The following is a 19,529-nucleotide window of genomic DNA, read 5'->3' as shown; positions in this document are numbered from 1 at the left end:
ACCACCAAAAAAATTAAATCATTAATTGCTGGGACCTTGTGCGCAGACTGGCTGTCACGTGTCAAAATTGCCAAAATAGTTATTACACTTCAAAAAGTAATTCCTTGGCTGTGAAGTTTTTTGGGGTGTCCTGAGGCTGTGAATGATGATATATAAATGTAAGCACCTTCCTTCCTCACTGCTCCTCCATCACATAAACAGATCAAAACAAGGGAAGTCTGAGTATCATCCATCTAAAGAATCAGACACATGTTGTGGGGGTGTCTAGACAAGGACTTCAATATCCCCCTATCTTTAGATTACAAGATGGAAAAATGTTGATTGCAAATACTTGGGAGTTGGGTAACCTTTACTGCAACAGTTCAGTTAAAAGCAAAATGGTTTTCCAAGTGTACAGCTTTAGGTCATGTTTACTATGACTATGACTCAGAAAAGTAGGTACACAGGCTCATGCAAAATCAGGTTCAGGTCCTGACCCCCCCACAGAACTTACTCATGAGCTTGAAAACAAGCGGCCTTTCAATGAAAACTTCCTTTGGATGCAATGATTGTGGTAGTCATTCCAAGAGGGCACTTACTATTTCTTTGTGCTCTTTATTCTGACGGGTTTAGACAGGTTAGATGCAGGAAGAATGTTCCCAATGTTGGGGAAGTCCAGAACCAGGGGTCAGTCTAAGGATAAGGGGTAAGCCATTTAGGACCGAGATGAGGAGAAACTTCTTCACCCTGAGAGTGGTGAACCTGTGGAATTCTCTACCACAGAAAGTAGTTGAGGCCAATTCACTAAATATATTCAAAAGGGAGTTAGATGAAGTCCTTACTACTCGGGGGATCAAGGGGTATGGCGAGAAAGCAGGAAGGGGGTACTGAAGTTTCATGTTCAGCCATGAACTCATTGAATGGCGGTGCAGGCTAGAAGGGCTGAATGGCCTGCTCCTGCACCTATTTTCTATGTTTCTATGTTTACAATGCCCACACACTTTCCTTGACCAGACCTCCCACTGTTGAGGCATTATAACATCGACAAGAATATTGTCCAGAAACACTTGAGTAAAGTTGCAAACTTACCAGGCTGAGAGAGACCAAAACCATTTTCTGACGTAACAATAGGCCAGAGAACTGGACCAATCCAGTCCCCCAGATTTAAACTCAGTTTTGCTATTAGCCAAATTGGTTTAGTGAAAACCTGGGAATAGGTTCACTTCAGCAACAACACCAAGTGATTACCAATTACCAAATGTGCTAGTCCATGCAGATTGTTGGGTTATCAACTGCTTTAAATATTGGTAGAATTTTTCTGGAAAATTGATCCATTATCTACAAAATTCAAATGGATGTACAATTTTGATTGATTTCTTGCATATGAAATATTGTGCATATACTAAATGTGGTAAATGTGTTGGTGTTGCTGGATTGTATACATTATTGTCCAAATGTTTCACTCATGTATGTACCTATAGGAATTGTTTAAATATAGGTGATGAATTAACACTTATTGCCTTTTCATTCAGGACATCAAACATTTTACAAGGCTTTTCTCATACCTGTGTAACACCCCACCACTCATCTGGAGTAGTACATGAACACCATAGCTCTTTTGCAAGAAGATTTGGTGGTGTGGACTCCATCAGTTCTTCCAAGACCGAACTCATTACGTTCAAAGGCCAATCACGTCGCGAGACATCAAGATTAAGACCCACTGATTTTAAAGCTGGCCCAATTTTGCTGTAGTACAGCTCGCTGGGCCGGGGTACCAAAGCAGGATTTTGAGTAGCCTGGTAAGAATCTTGGTTCTGGAAAAAGAAATAAACACACTGAAAAAATGAACAATTAAAGTCTTTAAAGTTTTAGAGGCCGAAATTGCCCGCTGCCCCAAAAAGGGCACATTTAAATTTTGTAAGTGTTCTGTCCGCTCCAATGCATGAGGCAGATAATCCGGCGAAATTCAGGACTTACTTTCTTTCCCCCGATCGGAACTGTGTTGTCGTTGTCAGCGGGGTGGAAGTGCGGGTGGGTCAGAACGGCCATCGCTCAAAGTCATCAGCGCGTCGCTGATGACGTTGCTGATGCGTCACAACGTCCCTCCTCTTCAGTTAAAGGGGCACGCCGCTGCAAACTCTGCAGCCACTTTAGTGATACACGCTGGGCCACAAGGGAGGGTTTCGGCCAGGCCAGTGGCCTGGCACCCAAGAGGGGGTGCCAGGCTGCCTGTTGGCAGCCTAGCCAAACCCACGAGTGTAATTGTCGGCCGACAATAAAAAATAACGTGGGAGTCACCAGCAGCGCGACCTCCCCTTTAAGGGCGGATGCGCCACCCAGCCACAGCCAGCTCTGCGGAAAGCTGTCAGTGGCACAAACCAGCGGCACCGCCACTCCTGCAGGGCAATTCTGCGCAGGGGTCGGAAAGGGGGTCGTTGCCGGTCGGTAAGGTGTCGGCATGTTCCCACCTCTTGGTGGCAGTAAAGAAGCTTATGGAGGTGGGCAATTTCAGGCCCTTACATTTAAATAAACTTTCAGGGAAAACAAATACACAACTTTGATGGCATAAACTCAAAGCCCTGATTTTAATACCCCACCCTGCCCAGCAGGAATGGTGCGTGGAAGAGGTTAAAATTTAAAAATGCAACCTCCCGGCTCCAACCCGTCGCCTTCCCACTTGTTTAAATTGTTACTGCCCTAAATCAGGCCATTGGCAAGGCTCCCGTAAGACTGGCGGAGACAGAGTTAACATTTAACAGTTAAAAGCTGATGACATCATCGGCGCTGCAACGTAGAATATCAGGGGCAGTTCCACACTGTCGGCTGCCCAGATCCAAGGCTGGAGGTGCCGACTGGCCGGAAATATTCAAAATCTGCTCCTTTCAGAATCCTTTGTGGGAGAGGAGAATGAGTGCTCCCTCAGGCCCCTCGAGGAGTCCTCGATTCCCCTACCTGATCTCGCTGGAACCTCCAACCCCCATCACCTACAAAACCCTCCTTCCACTGACTGCCGGGGACCGTTGCCATGGCTCCCTGGCTGTGGCCTCCTGCTGCTAAATTTTTACTCCTGCCCACCAGAGAGCTAGTCAATCTGGTGGGGCGGTGGGCATGGTCAAAGTTAATTAAATGAGGTTCTGTTGTTAAAATCGCCAGGGTCGCCACTTACCCGACCTTGCATAACCACAAGAACTGAATTTGAAAATATTTTGCTCTACCTTCTGTGCCTGTAAAGCAGCTTCTCTTTGTTGCCAACGCTTGTAAAGTCCAAAAAGGGGAGTGGCACCATCCACCCACTGAATGAGCCCTGATCTTGTGCCCAATGGTGTTACAGAATAATGTCTGGCATGGAAACGTGGTGTCTCCTGGTGATTAATTTTTATAAACATGGTATTTACAATTGACAAGAACTGCATTATTCGTTCATCCAGATGCAAGTCTTCCAGCCCTGAGAACAGAAGGAAGGGTCTGTTCAGTTACATCAAAAAGTTTGCAAAATTCAATTTATAAAGAACACGGGTAGTTTTCATAAGAAAGCATATCAGGCAATGTTCAATATTACTTAAGTTATGACTACACAAAATTTGAAATGAAATTTAAAAGTTAGAAATCAGTAAGAAAAGTCTGTGGATTGCCAAAGTAATTAAAACGCTCTTGAACTTGAAAACACTAACCACAAGAACTGAATTTGAAAACATTTTGCCCTACTGCCTGCATCTATAAAGCAGTTTCTATTTAGAAGGGGCACTTAAGATACTCATAAATGTAGCCTCCTCATCGCAGGTTGTTTATAAATCCACTAATACTAGCTGCTGGGGAGCCAATACTAAGCTCCACAATTGCAAAATGAACCAATTCTATCCAAAGGTGAATGTACTCTTATTTTTCAACTGCTCTAGTGCACTCAAGCAAGCACAATGATGAAGTCATTCGAGCTCAATAGGTAAAGACAATTCTCCCATTTGGAATTGCTGACAGCATTTCTCCAGAGGTTAAGTTGAGTCTTCAGTCAAATAAAGCTTTCCAAGAAGAGTTTCCCAGTAAAAGCAGGGTGTACATCAACCAAAACTGATTGTTTATGCACTTATGCAAATTAAAAAGCAACAGGGTAAAACACAAACTGTTTTAAGCAGCAAGTGCTTACGATTTCCTGCATCTCTCCCTCTGAATTCAATTGATGGGTTAGTTTAATGAAGGATTTGTAATTTTAAGGGAGTAGTTGAGGTGAATAGTTTATAAATACATTTTAAGGGGAAGCTGGATAAGCATATGACAGAGAAGGGAAGAGCATTATGCTGATAGTTAGATGAGGAGGCTCGAGTGGAGTATAAACGCTGGCATAGACTAGTTGGTCCAAGTGGTCCTTTTCTGTGCTGTAAAGTTTATGGGGCCCAAGTTTCCACATGATTTGCGCCTGATTTTTAGGAGCAACTGGTGGAGAACGGACTATCTTAGAAATCACAATTCTCCACATTTTTTTTTTCTGCAGTTCTAGTCAGGTAGAACAGTTCTACTTTGGAACAGAATTTTTTCTTCAAAAGGGGGCGTGTCCGGCCACTGACGCCTGATTTCAAAGTTTCCACAGTGAAAACGTACTCCAAACTAAAGTAGAATGGAGCAAGTGAAGATTTTTTGTAGAACTGAAAAAACCTGTTCTACACATTCAAAAATCAGGCGCAGGTTACAAATTAGGCGTCCAGAACGAGGTGGGGGGGTCGAGGGCGGGGGGGGAGGAATGGAAGTCATTAAATTCTACAATAAATCCTTATTTATACTTCTACAAATATTATACAAATAAATCCAACCTGAATAAACATTTATAAGCAAAGAAAAGATTAAATAAACCATCTTCCTACCTGTGTGAAAGTGCTTCAGCCACGGAGAATGCTGCAGGCGTTCGTTCCCGCGGGGGGTGGGGAAGGAAACAGCCGTTCATTCCCGCAGAGCGGGGGGGGGGGGGAGACAGTGAGAAGGCTGCAAGAAGCCTCAGTGCTGATGGCAATGTGCTTTTATTAAAAAATGTTCAAAAATTAAACAGCTACAAAGAACTACAAAAATGGCCGAGTGCCAATGTTTCCTTCACACTGCGCGTGCGCGAACGCTCCAACGCGCAGCGCTGCCGGCAGGAAAAAAACTAATTTAAATGGTACCCGCCCCCTCCCACTTACAAAATCGGCGCGAGTGTAGGCTCCGCCCCCCCTGGGCGCCGTGCCAAACAGACAAGGAGCTGCAAAGCGCTCCAGAATCGCGCAGTTTTTTTCCAGCGTCGTTTTAGGCACGAAAAAGGGGCGCCCGTTTTTTATCGTGTAGAAACTTAGGCCCCATGTATGTAATTTTTCTGAAGTTCTACACCAGGGAAAGTAGCTCCAAAATTGGTCCTTTCTTAAAGTAAATTACATACAAATTGCTACGATAAGGCAGTTAATGTTTGTTAAACCAGATGGCACAATAAACCGTTTCTATTCCTCCCACCCCTTAGATTCTAACTGAGAGAATAAGTAAACAATTTAATGGGGCACTGCAACTTTAACAAACAAATCACATTAGTGGTGTAAAGTATCGACATCTATTCTCATTTTACCTTTAAACAGATATGGATAGTTTTTCCCATCAGAGCCCAAGAACATCAGCTTCTTTGGTTTTGTTTTGGTGGGAAGAATGGTAATGGTATTACCAACACTTTGAATTGTGACTGCGTCCCTTGCAGAGATTTCGCCAGGCAAGGCAATTTCTGTGTTGGACATTGCAGCCATTCGTGGACTAATTTCCTCCAGATGCAACAGGTAGCTGGTACGTTTCTGAGCTCTCTGTTGTAAGTTCAGCATTATCTGAAATGTATTAGAAACGGTGTATGTTATTCTACATGCTTCAGGAGGCCTTTTTCGTATGTATACTGAAGAAAAATAAAACTATACCTTTCCTTTGTATCAAGTGACAGTACAAAGTGTAATATCATTGAGGTCTCCAATCTACTAGGACTAGGTTTCCCAATGCTTAACCTCTTGTAAGCATATCCTTTAATGTCATATTCACTTTTCCAGCCAGCAGTCAAGTATTATAAACTTTGAAGCTAACATTAAAATATACTCCTAGACAGTATAGTGGACTTTTAAGAGACGCAAACCCCCAGCCAAATACAAAAAAGAAAATTGAAACCCCAACACTAAACTCTCACACAAATGTCCCTTACCTCCAATTTGCTGTGGTATGTTTTATTACAAGAGAAAAGAAAACTGGTTGGAAAAGATACTAGCCATCTGAAATCTGGATGAGCCAAATTCAAAAAGCAGATTCCATCATATTGTTCACATCTCCTGTGGTAACTTTTATTGATTAATAAAAACTGTGAAAAATCCAGTCAATTATGCTCTTCCATTGGCAAACTGTCCTGCTACAAATCTCACCTGTTTAAATGGCAACCAACTGTTGCTAGGATTAGCGGGATTGGATGGGGTCTTCAGCTTTTCCAAAGCATTATTAATTGGTTCTCCATAGGTGTCCTGAAACCATTTTTCATGAGGAGTTTCTGCTGGAGCTGAAGTAATGCTGCACACATGCTCCAGAGCAAATACCACTGGCTTCATCAAAGCTGTGTGCTTTTCCCTCATAATGGCCATCTTCTCTTCCCTAACATAGAAGAAGTTAGGACTGAAACACTTCACAGTAAACAAGGTCTTCTAACCTCAAAACACAACAGCTTACCCCAAATTAGCCTAACAACATTTTGGTTGAAATTCCACACACATTACAGGTAATTCCTCACCTAAAAACATATAAAGGTGACACACAAGGATAGTCACAAGTAATGTGTTAACAGGGTTTTACAAAATGTTCTCTGCAGCAGCCCCATTATGGAGAAGCATTCCGTTTACCTGTATGCAAACAGAGATGCATATCCTGGTTAACACATTCAAATCTAATCAAAAAGCCAGTCCAAATTTTGGGTGGGGGAAAAAGGAAAACTGCACAAGAATGCAATGCAAGTTTGAACCATATTGAGCTGCTCATTTATTAAATATCCAGCTCACCAGATTAACTATTATAGCAGATAAAATCAGAAAAGAATTTATCTTTGAATTTGATCTCAATAATTGCAGCAAAATTAAAAGGAGTGACATTATTCTCCATATATTTATTTCCATTAAATAGATCACTTCCATTAAAAACATTGTACGGTTTGACTTACAGTATTGATCTGAACTCATACAAAAGATTTTCAGCAAATTACTTGGTGATAAAGTATTGGTGCATCATTAAAGTAACAGTTTACATTATGGCCAGCCCCATAAAAATGTTTCACTTGAATAAGTTTGCATTTCTAAAACAAAAATACGGTTAAACTAGTTGGGTGGATTCAGTTAGCTTTGAAACACTTACTTGCGAAGAGTATTATTGTTTTGAACCCTCTTCACCTCATCCTCCAACTGCTGAATGCGTCTTAGCACATGCATGTGTTGTTGTTGAAGAACTCCAAGCCAGAGCTCATCCCACAGTACAGTAATTCGTCGCAACTCCCCAACTAACATCTGTACCTACAGTACCAGCATATTAAAAAGTTAAAAAGGATTCAGTGTAAGAAAGCACCATGAATTCAAAAAACATTTGTGTTACCTGAATACTACCAAGTCTTCAGATTGCTTCCCTGAAGTCTATATTTCAGTCATATCTCAAATTGTGGAAATCATATTGGCTTAAAAAAGCTTTTCAACAGAGCACAACTTGGCAAGATCATAAATGATTAAAATAGAAATAACTGTGGCTCTTCAACATTTACCAACTACAGCCAGTATCAGAAGTGTCAATTTGCTGTAATCCATATGTAGCTATGTACTGAACAATCCCATCACGAATTTCAACTTCTCACTTAATACTTACTAATCTTTTAGCAGCTGGTTTCCAAACTTTAATTCTTGGACAATTACAAGCAATTAGTTTGTTTTTAAACAGAAACTGATTGATGGGAATAACTGCGCTTGCTAAGAGGAGGATTTAAGAGTGTTACTAACATGTATTGGATTTTTTCAAGATATCGATAATATGAATGTTCTTCCTATCCCCAATTTGGGAGGTAAACGAGAAAGAAAACACAGGTAAAAATACTAAATGTTGCTTGCACAACTAGTTGCACAAAATTGCCAAGAACTGTTACTATATTATTTCACAAAACATTCTTGGAGAAGGAATGTGGGAAAGATTGAGATGTTTTTTTAAATAAAAAGGAATTGCCATTTCAATTTGAGGTATAGCACTAGATTGTCGCTTGGTATTTTCAGATTAAGCATTCTGAAATGTGCCAACATATTTTACACAATACAATTCAACTGGATCATGCAGTTCAGCAGCTGACATCCCTGCATCAAATAGCTTAATTTCCCAGTTTAAATTATTGGTCTGCAATTCATTAAAAAGAAACGTCCGCTGAAGAGGAAGATGTACATCTTCGCTTCTTTGCTCTGAGTTAGAACTAGACCAGGTTCCAGGTCTGGACAGACTTTGGATTCAGAAAAATCACTAAATGGAGTTCAGTCTGAACAAAAGAAAAAAGTGATAATTCTAACTGCAATTTAGTAACAATGGCCACAATACCTGTAAAACCATGGTAGGATTTGCTGAGGACAGTTTATCTACTATTGTGCTGTAGCAGTCCTGCATCATGGCTTGATCTTCATTAAAACAAGCTTTCTGTTCATCTTTGATACTATCTTGTGATCCAGGCGGACTATTTTCTTCGCATTCGCCTCCAGACAGGGCTTCAGCCTGGATATTACTCAGCAGGGTAGGAATTGCAGATGACAGCTTGGCTCCTGGAGGAGAAGCAGCATAACATTTCTTTAGATGTGAAAGAACAACATTTACTACAAACAAATTGAACTGACATAAAAGGCAGCAATCTAGATTAGCCATTCGAAAGCAGCTTTCCTAACATATGCTCTATGATTTGAAGCTAGGGGCTGCTTATTTCTGAAATTAATCTGGCACAATTGGGACAAGCTTACTTCTCTCATGGTGACAAAATATTCAACAGGGAACATTAAGACGGATTGCAAAAGTTTCTATAGATATGTAAAGAGAAAAAGGTTAGTAAAGACAAACGTAGGTCCCCTGCAGTCAGAATCAGGGGAAGTCATAACGGGGAACAAAGAAATGGCGGACCAATTGAACAAGTACTTTGGTTCGGTATTCACGAAGGAGGACACAAACAACCTTCCGGATATAAAAGGGGTCGGAGGGCCTAGTAAGGAGGAGGAACTGAGGGAAATCCTTATTAGTCTGGAAATTGTGTTGGGGAAACTGATGGGATTGAAGGCCGATAAATCCCCAGGGCCTGATGGACTGCATCCCAGAGTACTTAAGGAAGTGGCCTTGGAAATAGTGGATGCATTGACAGTCATTTTCCAACATTCCATTGACTCTGGATCAGTTCCTATGGAGTGGAGGGTAGCCAATGTAACCCCACTTTTTAAAAAAGGAGGGAGAGAGAAAACAGGGAATTATAGACCGGTCAGCCTGACATCGGTAGTGGGTAAAATGATGGAATCAATTATTAAGGATGTCATAGCAGTGCATTTGGAAAGAGGTGATATGATAGGTCCAAGTCAGCATGGATTTGTGAAAGGGAAATCATGCTTGACAAATCTTCTGGAATTTTTTGAGGATATTTCCAGTAGAGTGGACAAAGGAGAACCAGTTGATGTGGTATATTTGGACTTTCAGAAGGCTTTCGACAAGGTCCCACACAAGAGATTAATGTGCAAAGTTAAAGCACATGGGATTGGGGGTAGTGTGCTGACATGGATTGAGAACTGGTTGTCAGACAGGAAGCAAAGAGTAGGAGTAAATGGGTACTTTTCAGAATGGCAGGCAGTGACTAGTGGGGTACCGCAAGGTTCTGTGCTGGGGCCCCAGCTGTTTACATTGTACATTAATGATTTAGACGAGGGGATTAAATGTAGTATCTCCAAATTTGCGGATGACACTAAGTTGGGTGGCAGTGTGAGCTGCGAGGAGGATGCTATGAGGCTGCAGAGCGACTTGGATAGGTTAGGTGAGTGGGCAAATGCATGGCAGATGAAGTATAATGTGGATAAATGTGAGGTTATCCACTTTGGTGGTAAAAACAGAGAAACAGACTATTATCTGAATGGTGACAGATTAGGAAAAGGGGAGGTGCAAAGAGACCTGGGCGTCATGGTACATCAGTCATTGAAGGTTGGCATGCAGGTACAGCAGGCGGTTAAGAAAGCAAATGGCATGTTGGCCTTCATAGCGAGGGGATTTGAGTACAGGGGCAGGGAGGTGTTGCTACAGTTGTACAGGGCCTTGGTGAGGCCACACCTGGAGTATTGTGTACAGTTTTGGTCTCCTAACCTGAGGAAGGACATTCTTGCTATTGAGGGAGTGCAGCGAAGGTTCACCAGACTGATTCCCGGGATGGCGGGACTGACATATCAAGAAAGACTGGATCAACTGGGCTTGTATTCACTGGAGTTCAGAAGAATGAGAGGGGACCTCATAGAAACGTTTAAAATTCTGATGGGGTTAGACAGGTTAGATGCAGGAAGAATGTTCCCAATGTTGGGGAAGTCCAGAACCAGGGGACACAGTCTAAGGATAAGGGGTAAGCCATTTAGGACCGAGATGAGGAGGAATTTCTTCACCCAGAGAGTGGTGAACCTGTGGAATTCTCTACCACAGAAAGTTGTTGAGGCCAGTTCACTGAATATATTCAAAAAGGAGTTAGATGAAGTCCTTACTACTAGGGGAATCAAGGGGTATGGTGAGAAAGCAGGAATGGGGTACTGAAGTTGCATGTTCAGCCATGAACTCATTGAATGGCGGTGCAGGCTAGAAGGGCCGAATGGCCTACTCCTGCACCTATTTTCTATGTTTCTAACACTGAGGGAAAGTGGACATTGATTTATCAGCTAATTAGGCAACATGGAGAGTGAAAATGGAAAATTTATGCTGGGGGCAGTGAAGAAAAGTCTTCAAAAATGAAAACTTTGATTTTAGGTGTTCCAGCTTTGAAAATGTACAAAAACATTTCAACAAATGTTATTTGATTATAGAGTAACTAACATTAAAAAAAGACAAGGAAGATTTTAGTAAACTGTGAAGATACATTCATTACCACGAATGCTTTTACCAGTAGCTAATTGCAGGTTAAGCCTCAGATACAGACAGAAATGTTAATTACCAGAGGACTGGGATTCACCACTGAGTGATATTGAACCAACAATAGCAGGATACAGGATAAGATGAGGAGAATCCTGAGCCACACGACACAGCAGATTGCAGATACTCTGACGTACATATACCTCAGGGTGATTCAAACGAGAGAACAGCTGTGGGATAATACCTGAAACAAAAACCAGAACAAAATGTAAACCTGTTTTGCAAATAGTAAATAGTGCCACGAGTTATGACACACAAGCATCATTATAAATTCAAGCCTCTAGCATTTTTAAATATTTAATTAGCGCAAAACATTTTTTAATATTTCTGTTGCAAATCTCAGGCATTGTTCTTTTACACTGAAGTATATATATTGCAACATCATGTAGCATAACACTAATGTAGCAAGTTTGCTAGGCTGATGAATTTTTTTTTAAACGTGTGGTGACCGTTGCACATCAGCCACCACACGGGCTTGACAGAGCTAGGCCTTTACCCAGTGGCAGGGGTTAACCAGGACGACTGGAGACCTGCTCTGCACTGACGTAGCACGCACACATATCGCAGTGTGGGACGGCCCATGCTGGGCCTCGTACCCTCATCTATCGCACCTCCGCCATGATCTCTCACCACTCCTCCACCATAAACATTCACCACATCTCGCCACAAACACTCGCCGCTCATCCGCCCCGAACCTTCCCACTCCACTGTACCCCTGGGCCCTGCCGATGTTCCTGCCCACGCTCCAAAACGGCGACCAGGATTAGTATATAGCTCAATGACTACTTGCTGCATCCAAGGAAACTCCAGTACTAAAATCAGTGCTTACAATCCTAGAGAAATGGTTTCCTGTTGCATCATCACCAGCTCCAGTCTAACACAAAATGCTGAGTGAACCCCAGGCCTTTGTACATCACAGAACTGGTATGCATCACCTGCTCTTGTATGCTCCTGGAAAGTTTGTCTGTACATTCCAAGTGACTGCCATTTTATTAAAAACTAAAAAAAAATCTTTTCGGCATCACAAAAACCTGTGTGGCACTTTAAGTACAACAGACAAGGAGTGCACACTGGATATACTGTTCCTATAAGTAGTTACAGATAGATAGAAATTGTAAGTACATGTTTGAGTTTGAACAGTGAGCACATTCCAACAATAGTCTCTTGTTCAACCAAGCGGCAGAAAGAAGTGTGTGTTTAATAGTCCTCTAGGAATCACACTGCCACTACACTTGCAAATTACATCATATCCTGCAGACATAACTATTACAGAACCTCTTTTTTGGCTACTGTCAGAAGACATCATTATGAATGCTATGAAGTCTCATCACATTTCAGATCATAAGGAACTCTCCATATATTTTGAAAATTAGCTTGTTACTTTTACATCTTGCTTATTGCAAAAGCCAGTCAACATCATCAGAAGACCCAGAGGAACATTCCCATAAGGAAGGCATTAATTTGCTAATGTTTAATTACACGATGGCTTCTTTCCTTTGAGTCCACAGGGATTTTACAAATAAATGACAAATGGATTGGCATCAAGTAGCTATTAGGTGGGCTGCTGTCCATTGTGGATTTATAAATAGGTGCTTTCGAACCTATTTCCTGTTTGCTGTCTACAAATTATCAGTCTACTGAATCAGATTGTTCGGTAGTAAACTTTAAGGCAGATATTGTAGCTCTGCTGCCTTCAAAACCTCTAGTGAATGACAAGTTATTTGATCTAGGTACAATACATTATTGCTGTCCTTCATTACAAGTCTTGAGTTTCCAAGTGTAACAGGGGTATATTGCAGGGAACATGCTCCAAGCTCCCTTCTGAGGCCATCTAGCTAATGATGGGAGACTCCATCGATCTAATGAAACCCCACATATAAGTTGCATTATAGATTGATCTAGAAATGTTGGTTGCTGTTGAACTAATTTAACCCGTTCTTAAATAGGGAATAAATGTAAAGTTTAGTATCAGCAGTGATTCGCGATGACAATTAACTGCACTATGTAGTACTTGCCTCTCCAGGGAGCTGTGGGGGTGGTGGCTAGACCATGCTCCAAGCCCTCCCTGAGTTCACCAGCATGCTTCACTAATAATCTTAACAATCTTAAAGTAGCCATAACAATGACATCATCATTGCTTTGCTTGGTGGGTGTATTATTAAGTATCACCTTGGGATCTTCACCATCCACATGCACCTGCAAAGAAAGCAATATAGAAAAACACATTAAAATGTAACTTATTTTACAAATCTCATACTTCCCAAAATTAAGAGTAGCTTAAAATGTTAAATACGGGCTATGAGGATCAAGAGTCAGATCTTGCAATCTAGTGAAAACAGGAATATTCTAGAAGTATTTCATATTGTGGGGGTGCAGGAAGAGACGGAGGAAATACACGAAGGAACAGAATTTTACTAAAGTAGATACAATGCTATATAAAGAAAGAGCAGTTTTAAATCAAAAGTAGACTTCCTTATTTGTTCAACTTCCACAATAACATCCCATCAGCCCACCTAGGGGTAGTTTCCACTTAAGAAAATGTTATCACGGTGCTACCATTGTAGTCAGACGACCTTACTCCATTAAGACTCATTGAAAACTGCACCAGTACAATTTCTTTGTCGTCGACAAGTTTACCCCCCCTCCCCCCCACCACTTAGAATGGCACACTTTGTGGAAGAAAAACCGCGCCCAAAACTTACCTCAGTATTCTCCCCACTGCTGGAACGTTGCAGGTCCTTGGCGTGGCGCAGCACAGGCAGTGGGGGGGCAGAGCCAGGTCTCGGCACTGAACAGTGCCGGGACCTCTGCACATGCGCGCTAGAGTGTGCGTGTGCATGTGCAGTAGCTCCTCGCCCCCACAATCTCTGCAGGCTGTGTGGCAGGGTCCGAAGTACGCCACCCCTAGCCCTGGCCGAATGGGCTCCCACATCGGCGGCCCGCTGCCTTATCCGGCCACACACACGTTGACCTGGGAAACCCGGCTGCTGAAGGGAGATGAGATCGGCTGGATGAAACAGGTTATGTGTCTTTCCAGCACTGCTTGTGGGCCAGGAGGAGCAGGAGTGCTACCCCCGGTCCACCAAGCTTACTTGTAAACCACCTGTGATCAGACCCCCAAAATCAGCCGATTCCCCCCCCACGATCGGACATGCTGCCCCTCACTCTCCCGATAGCTGACGCCAGCTGTGGCCTGGAGCCGCAGGCCTACCCACCCGACAGCCAGGGAGGTGCGTTGGACGCCAAAATCGATCAAACATACCAGCATAGCCAGGGACGTGAAGGCCCTGCCCCCCACCCCACCCGCTCACAGGCCTCCCCGTCCAACTGATAGCTTCCCCCCCATCCTCAGGTCTCCCAATCGACGGCATCCCCCAAGTCTTTCTAATCGCCGACCAGGCTGATGCTCCCTTCCCAGTACTGGGGACCAAACCCAAGGATCCCAGGCAGCAGTCGCCTGCTGCTGGTGGTCCCGCCCACCCACCAGCCGGACTATCCATTTGGTTGGCAGCTGGGCAGGAGATGGTATAGACTCTGTGCAACAGTACCCAGCTGCTAGTGTTTTTCTGCAGTAAAGCTTTGCTGAAGGTAGGACTTCTATTTTTTTTTAATGTTTATTTATTTATTTATTGATTGATTATGTGGTCCTAAATTCTTGTTTGATTTACATTCAAGTTTACTACTCTTCTGCTTTCAAAAGAAATTCTGTAAAATAGTTTGGCCGAAACTCTTATTTACAGAACTTGCTATAATGTATTTGCTAGTTGACCAATCCATTTTTAATCTCGTTGTTTAGTGCTTTGTAAGTCTTGGTGCTAGGTGCAGGTCCTCTCAACTTCCTTGTATTTTAAATTTGTTTTTGGTGCTTTAAATGTACTTATCTGCGCTGATTTCTTAGCTCACCATAAGGTTTTTCTGTGGCCGCATACGCTGGCCTAAGTTAGCTTGGAGTAACTTTTAGATGTCGAAACTTGCTTAAATGGCCAAAGCAGGTGTAAGTGGCTGGTAACGCGCCCTTTTGAAAAAAATAAACTAAAAAAACCTAACTAACTTATTTACACTGGAGCAAATTAAATGGGCAGAATTGCGATTTTTAAGATACTCCAAAAAAAAATCTAGTTGCTCAAAAAAAAACGGAGCAACTCCTGGGCAAACTTGGGCCCTATTAGGTACCAGTTTTAGTAACAATTTTCTTAAAAATTCTTAGTTGGGTACCAGTAATGTTTTCCTCTACTGATACAAAACTAACTCAGTACAGATCATCAAGGTTTATCTCAGTCAATTCAACTTTGATCAACTGTGCTTTGAACATCAGGTCCTGGTTTTATAACTTGTACCGAATATCACAAATCCTTAATCAGTGATCGATACCCATGATTCCTCCTTTCAGAGTCTGACACTGCATGGTTTTCAGTAAATGTGAATTCTGCTCCAAAAGGGCTTGATGTAGCCATTTTGGTCCCGCAAGAGCTATCCAGGTCAGTTATAGACATAGTTACATCTCAGATTTGGCTTAATGGCACATTCCAAGAAATGCACTCGTCAAGCAGCATTTCATGCTGATTTTGCCTGAAAGACATTAGGCACTTTTGGCCCACACACAATACAGTTTGCCACTGTCTATACAAGACTGCTCCGATTTTCCATAAAAATAACTGGACACCTGGAAATGAAATTGTATATACAAGATATTCTACAACAGCAGATCACATCTTGTCAGGACTATTAGGCAAAGCTTATTCACCAATTGCTCTGATTGGTACAACCACTTTGATGACCTTCTTAGTCAACAAGATGAAAGATATATTGAAAACTTCAGTCAAGTTGCAGCTATTGGCTATGGACATCCTTTAACCTAGACCTTAGCTGAGAGCTAAAGATACTGTACTCCACAAATATGCAGGTTGAAAGATCTCACAGCATCTTAGATTTACCCCTTTAATGGAAAGGTTTCCTGGCTAGTAATTTCAAGCTACACAAGAAATGCAATTCCAAGGAGGATATTTAAGAGCACAACAAGCCAGACACAGCATCGGATCAGTGGTATACTTGACAAGCGAAAGACTTCCTTTGGACTGCAGAAAGGTTCACCCAAGAAATTATTTAGGTTGCCAGGAAAAATCGCCTGTATAACAGTCACCAACACGTCCAAAACTAGCAGAACCTTTAATGGGGGATTCATCAGGAAACTTGAGCAAATGAGATCATATCAGATGCATTAGTAAAGGCCAGAGCCTACATTTTTCAGTTTCAACCCAAAATTCACAATACGTTTCCAGTCAGAGCTCCAGCGTCTTTCTGGGCCTTTCTTGGAACTTCTGGCAGATGATGATTGTTATGACCAGTTACAGGAAACCTCTTCCTGCAGTAGATGCTTTTTTTAAAATCGGGGACTTCATATCAAAATCTAGGAAGATATTGTGCCGGCACAAATAAATCCAGCAGGATACTGGCCAGAGGAAGATTTCATTGCCAGAAGAAACATAAGTGCAATGTGATATTGACACTAAGAAAACTGTCAAGTTGATTGGAGAAGCCAATCCAAATAAAATAAATCACATCAAGTAGATGGATATTTAATGGCTGACAGATGTCCCATTTCATTTTCCCCCTCCTCTCAAGTACATAAACCTGGCGAGAATGATAAGTAATTTGGGGCCCAATTTTCCCCAACCCCTTCTTTCGGCGCACTTACCTTAAATGCGGCGACTTTGCACGCTGCGAACGGCGGCGAAAAAAAGTGGCCCCATCCAGCCCGCTCTGCCGAGTCTCCAGTGTCCCAGCGTGGCGAAGATAGTGAAATGGGGGGCGGAGCAACAGGCCAGCGCAGAAAACACTGCTGGCAGCTGTGCTCATGCGCAGTGAAGTCTGCGCGCATGCTCCTGCCCTCCCAGCGTGCCCTGCGGGCTGTGAGCAGAACCTGATGCTCGCAGCCCCTATCCCTGGCCGAAGGGATGCCCCGATGTTCGCCGTACCCTATCCCCGGCCGAGTGGACTCCTGCACTGATAAGCCAGCCCGCTGAGTTCCTGGGCCGAGGTAGGACTTGAGTTTTATTTTTTATTTATTGATGGTTTTGCTTTGTTTAGTGAGGAGTTTTGATTGGGGGCAGGGGTGGGAAGAGGAGAGATTGGGGGGGATGGAGAAAAAGAGTGTTTGTTTGGGGGGGGGGGAAGTGAAAAAGAGAGAGACCTTTTTTAAAAAAAACTTGATTCTGGCATAAGGTAGGACTTCTATTTTTTATTTGTTATTGATTGATTGCTTATTACTTTTTGTGGTTTGTTTAGTGCTTTGCAAGCCTTGGTGCAGGTCCTCAGCTTCCTTCTATTTTTTATTTGTTAACTAATTGCTTATTTCTTTTTGGCCTTTATTTAGTGCTTTGTAAGTGTTGGTGCTTCTTTAAATGTACTAACCTGTGCCGAATTCTTAACTGCCCGCAATGTTTTTCAGAGCTGACCACATACACTGATTTGGATTTGGAGTAAGTTTTAGCTGGCCAAAGTGACATAAATGGCCAAAACTGGCCTAAGTGTCTGGGAACGCCCCCTTTTGAAAAAAAAACTAAAAAAAAAATCAAACCTAACCGACTTACTCTGGAGCAAATTTTTTGGGGAAAATTGAATTTTTTTTTTAAAACTTACACCAGAAACAACAACTTACTCCAAAAAAATTGATGCAAGTCATGGCCAAAATTGGGCCCTTGGTTACTAACCTGACCAGCATTCAGTTTAAGGAAAGTGAAGTACGCTTTGCAAGAAAGCTTATAAAGGTTGAATATCCTGTCGACAACTTTCCTCCACACTTCAATTAGTCCATCTATCACATTCTCATCCTGGTCAGCAAGCCATGGGCAGTTAGTCATCAACTGCCGCCAAATAACCTCCACCATGTCATCTTCTTCATCATCATTTATCTGCAGGGCCAAGTCTTCATCCTGAATACAATTTTAAGAAAAAAAGCAAAGCTAGACTTAACTCAAACCATAGATTCAGTTCATATCCAGAGAAAGAAAACCGGAGTTAAAAATCTTAATTATCTGGAAAACATAAATGTGACAGCTTATGTCCAGTTGTCAAATATATGGCTCAGATTCATTATACTTTGATAAAAAAATATTTGAAGCCATTTCCCTTTATTAACTACAAATGACGCAGAAAAGCACACCCTTTTCCAACATTTACCTGAATTCCTGTTGGTCGGCACATAGCTTGCCCCAAAATTCCATAAATTGCTTCTTTGTCTTCTTCAGATGTGTTTTCTGGAAGTAGATTTTGAACTTCTGTCTTCTCTCTGGCCAAAAGTGGAACACCTTCACCCTGACTGTCAAAGTACAACCCAAAAATAGATTTACAGATCACAGAATATATCAGAACAAAATTCACTTGAAGATGTCAATATTGCTGATATTATCCATTCTTTACAAGAACCACATACATTTTTCTTTAGCATAAATAGGTCAATATTGACACTACACAATCAATAACATACTCGAAAATCTTACGTCTGCACATATCCTGTCTACAAAACCTCCACTTCGTCATCTCGTTTCTGTCGCACTGCGGCTCAGTTTTCCCATTATAAATTCGTATGTACACATCATAGAATTATCATAGAATGATACAGCCTTTAGGAGGCCATTCAGCCCATTGCACCTGTGTCGGCTCTTTGAAACAGCTCTCCAATTAATCCTATTCCTCTCTGACCTTTCCTCATAGCTCTGCAGATTTTCCCCTTCAAATATATATCCAATTCCTTTTAAAAGTTATTGCTGTATCTGCTTCCATCACCCTTTCAGGCAGTGCATTCTGGATAATAACATGCTGCATAAAAAAAAAATCTCCTCTCGCTTCTGGTTCTTTACCTGTGTGCTCTGGTTACTGATTTCTTTGCCACTGGTAACAGTTTCTCTATTTATTCTATCAAAACTCTGCATGATTTTGATCAGCACTTAAATCTCCCCTTAACCTTCCCTGTCCTAAGGATAATAACCCCAGTTTCTCTAGTCTCATCACGTAACTGAAGTTCCGCATCCCTGGTCCCATTCTAGTAAATCCCCTCTGCACCCGCTTCAAGGCCTTGACATCCTTCCTACAGTCTGGTGCTCAAAATTGGACACAGCACATTTATAATGGAAACGGTCCATGCCAATTTTGGATTTTCCAGCTCCTGAGCCTGTACTGCTAAGGAACTCCTATGCTCCAAACAACTCTGCCTCAATTTTTTTACTGTTTCTTAAGTATAAATAACATAAAATCATTTATTATATAAAATAAGGATAAAACATGAATTTAAATTAGAGACCGAATTATATCTTTATACTCTGGCCCAATTATTCCTCACCCCCTAACCTCAGTTCACCTGAAAATTACGCTTGGTCTGG

General features: G+C 42.0%; 1 protein-coding gene across 4 annotated transcripts in view; it reads right to left on the bottom strand.

Moving 5' to 3' along the window:
- The window catches only part of smg1 (SMG1 nonsense mediated mRNA decay associated PI3K related kinase), a 153,376-nt gene that overhangs the window by 48,385 nt on the left and 85,462 nt on the right, over positions 1–19,529 (bottom strand). For all 4 annotated transcript variants that reach the window (XM_070900928.1, XM_070900929.1, XM_070900931.1 and 1 more), the window contains 10 exons: positions 18,331–18,469; positions 17,862–18,083; positions 13,167–13,347; positions 11,174–11,335; positions 8,563–8,780; positions 7,354–7,508; positions 6,381–6,603; positions 5,558–5,804; positions 3,195–3,424; positions 1,545–1,793 (listed from right to left, as the gene is read on the bottom strand). In XM_070900928.1, the coding sequence (XP_070757029.1) occupies positions 1,545–1,793; positions 3,195–3,424; positions 5,558–5,804; positions 6,381–6,603; positions 7,354–7,508; positions 8,563–8,780; positions 11,174–11,335; positions 13,167–13,347; positions 17,862–18,083; positions 18,331–18,469 (2,026 nt within the window). The remainder of the gene's footprint in view (positions 1–1,544; positions 1,794–3,194; positions 3,425–5,557; positions 5,805–6,380; positions 6,604–7,353; positions 7,509–8,562; positions 8,781–11,173; positions 11,336–13,166; positions 13,348–17,861; positions 18,084–18,330; positions 18,470–19,529) is intronic.

The sequence above is a fragment of the Pristiophorus japonicus genome, chromosome 15, assembly GCF_044704955.1.
Source record: "Pristiophorus japonicus isolate sPriJap1 chromosome 15, sPriJap1.hap1, whole genome shotgun sequence".
In the NCBI taxonomy this organism is placed as follows: domain Eukaryota; kingdom Metazoa; phylum Chordata; class Chondrichthyes; family Pristiophoridae; genus Pristiophorus; species Pristiophorus japonicus.
This window is presented reverse-complemented; position numbering and strand designations above follow the sequence as displayed.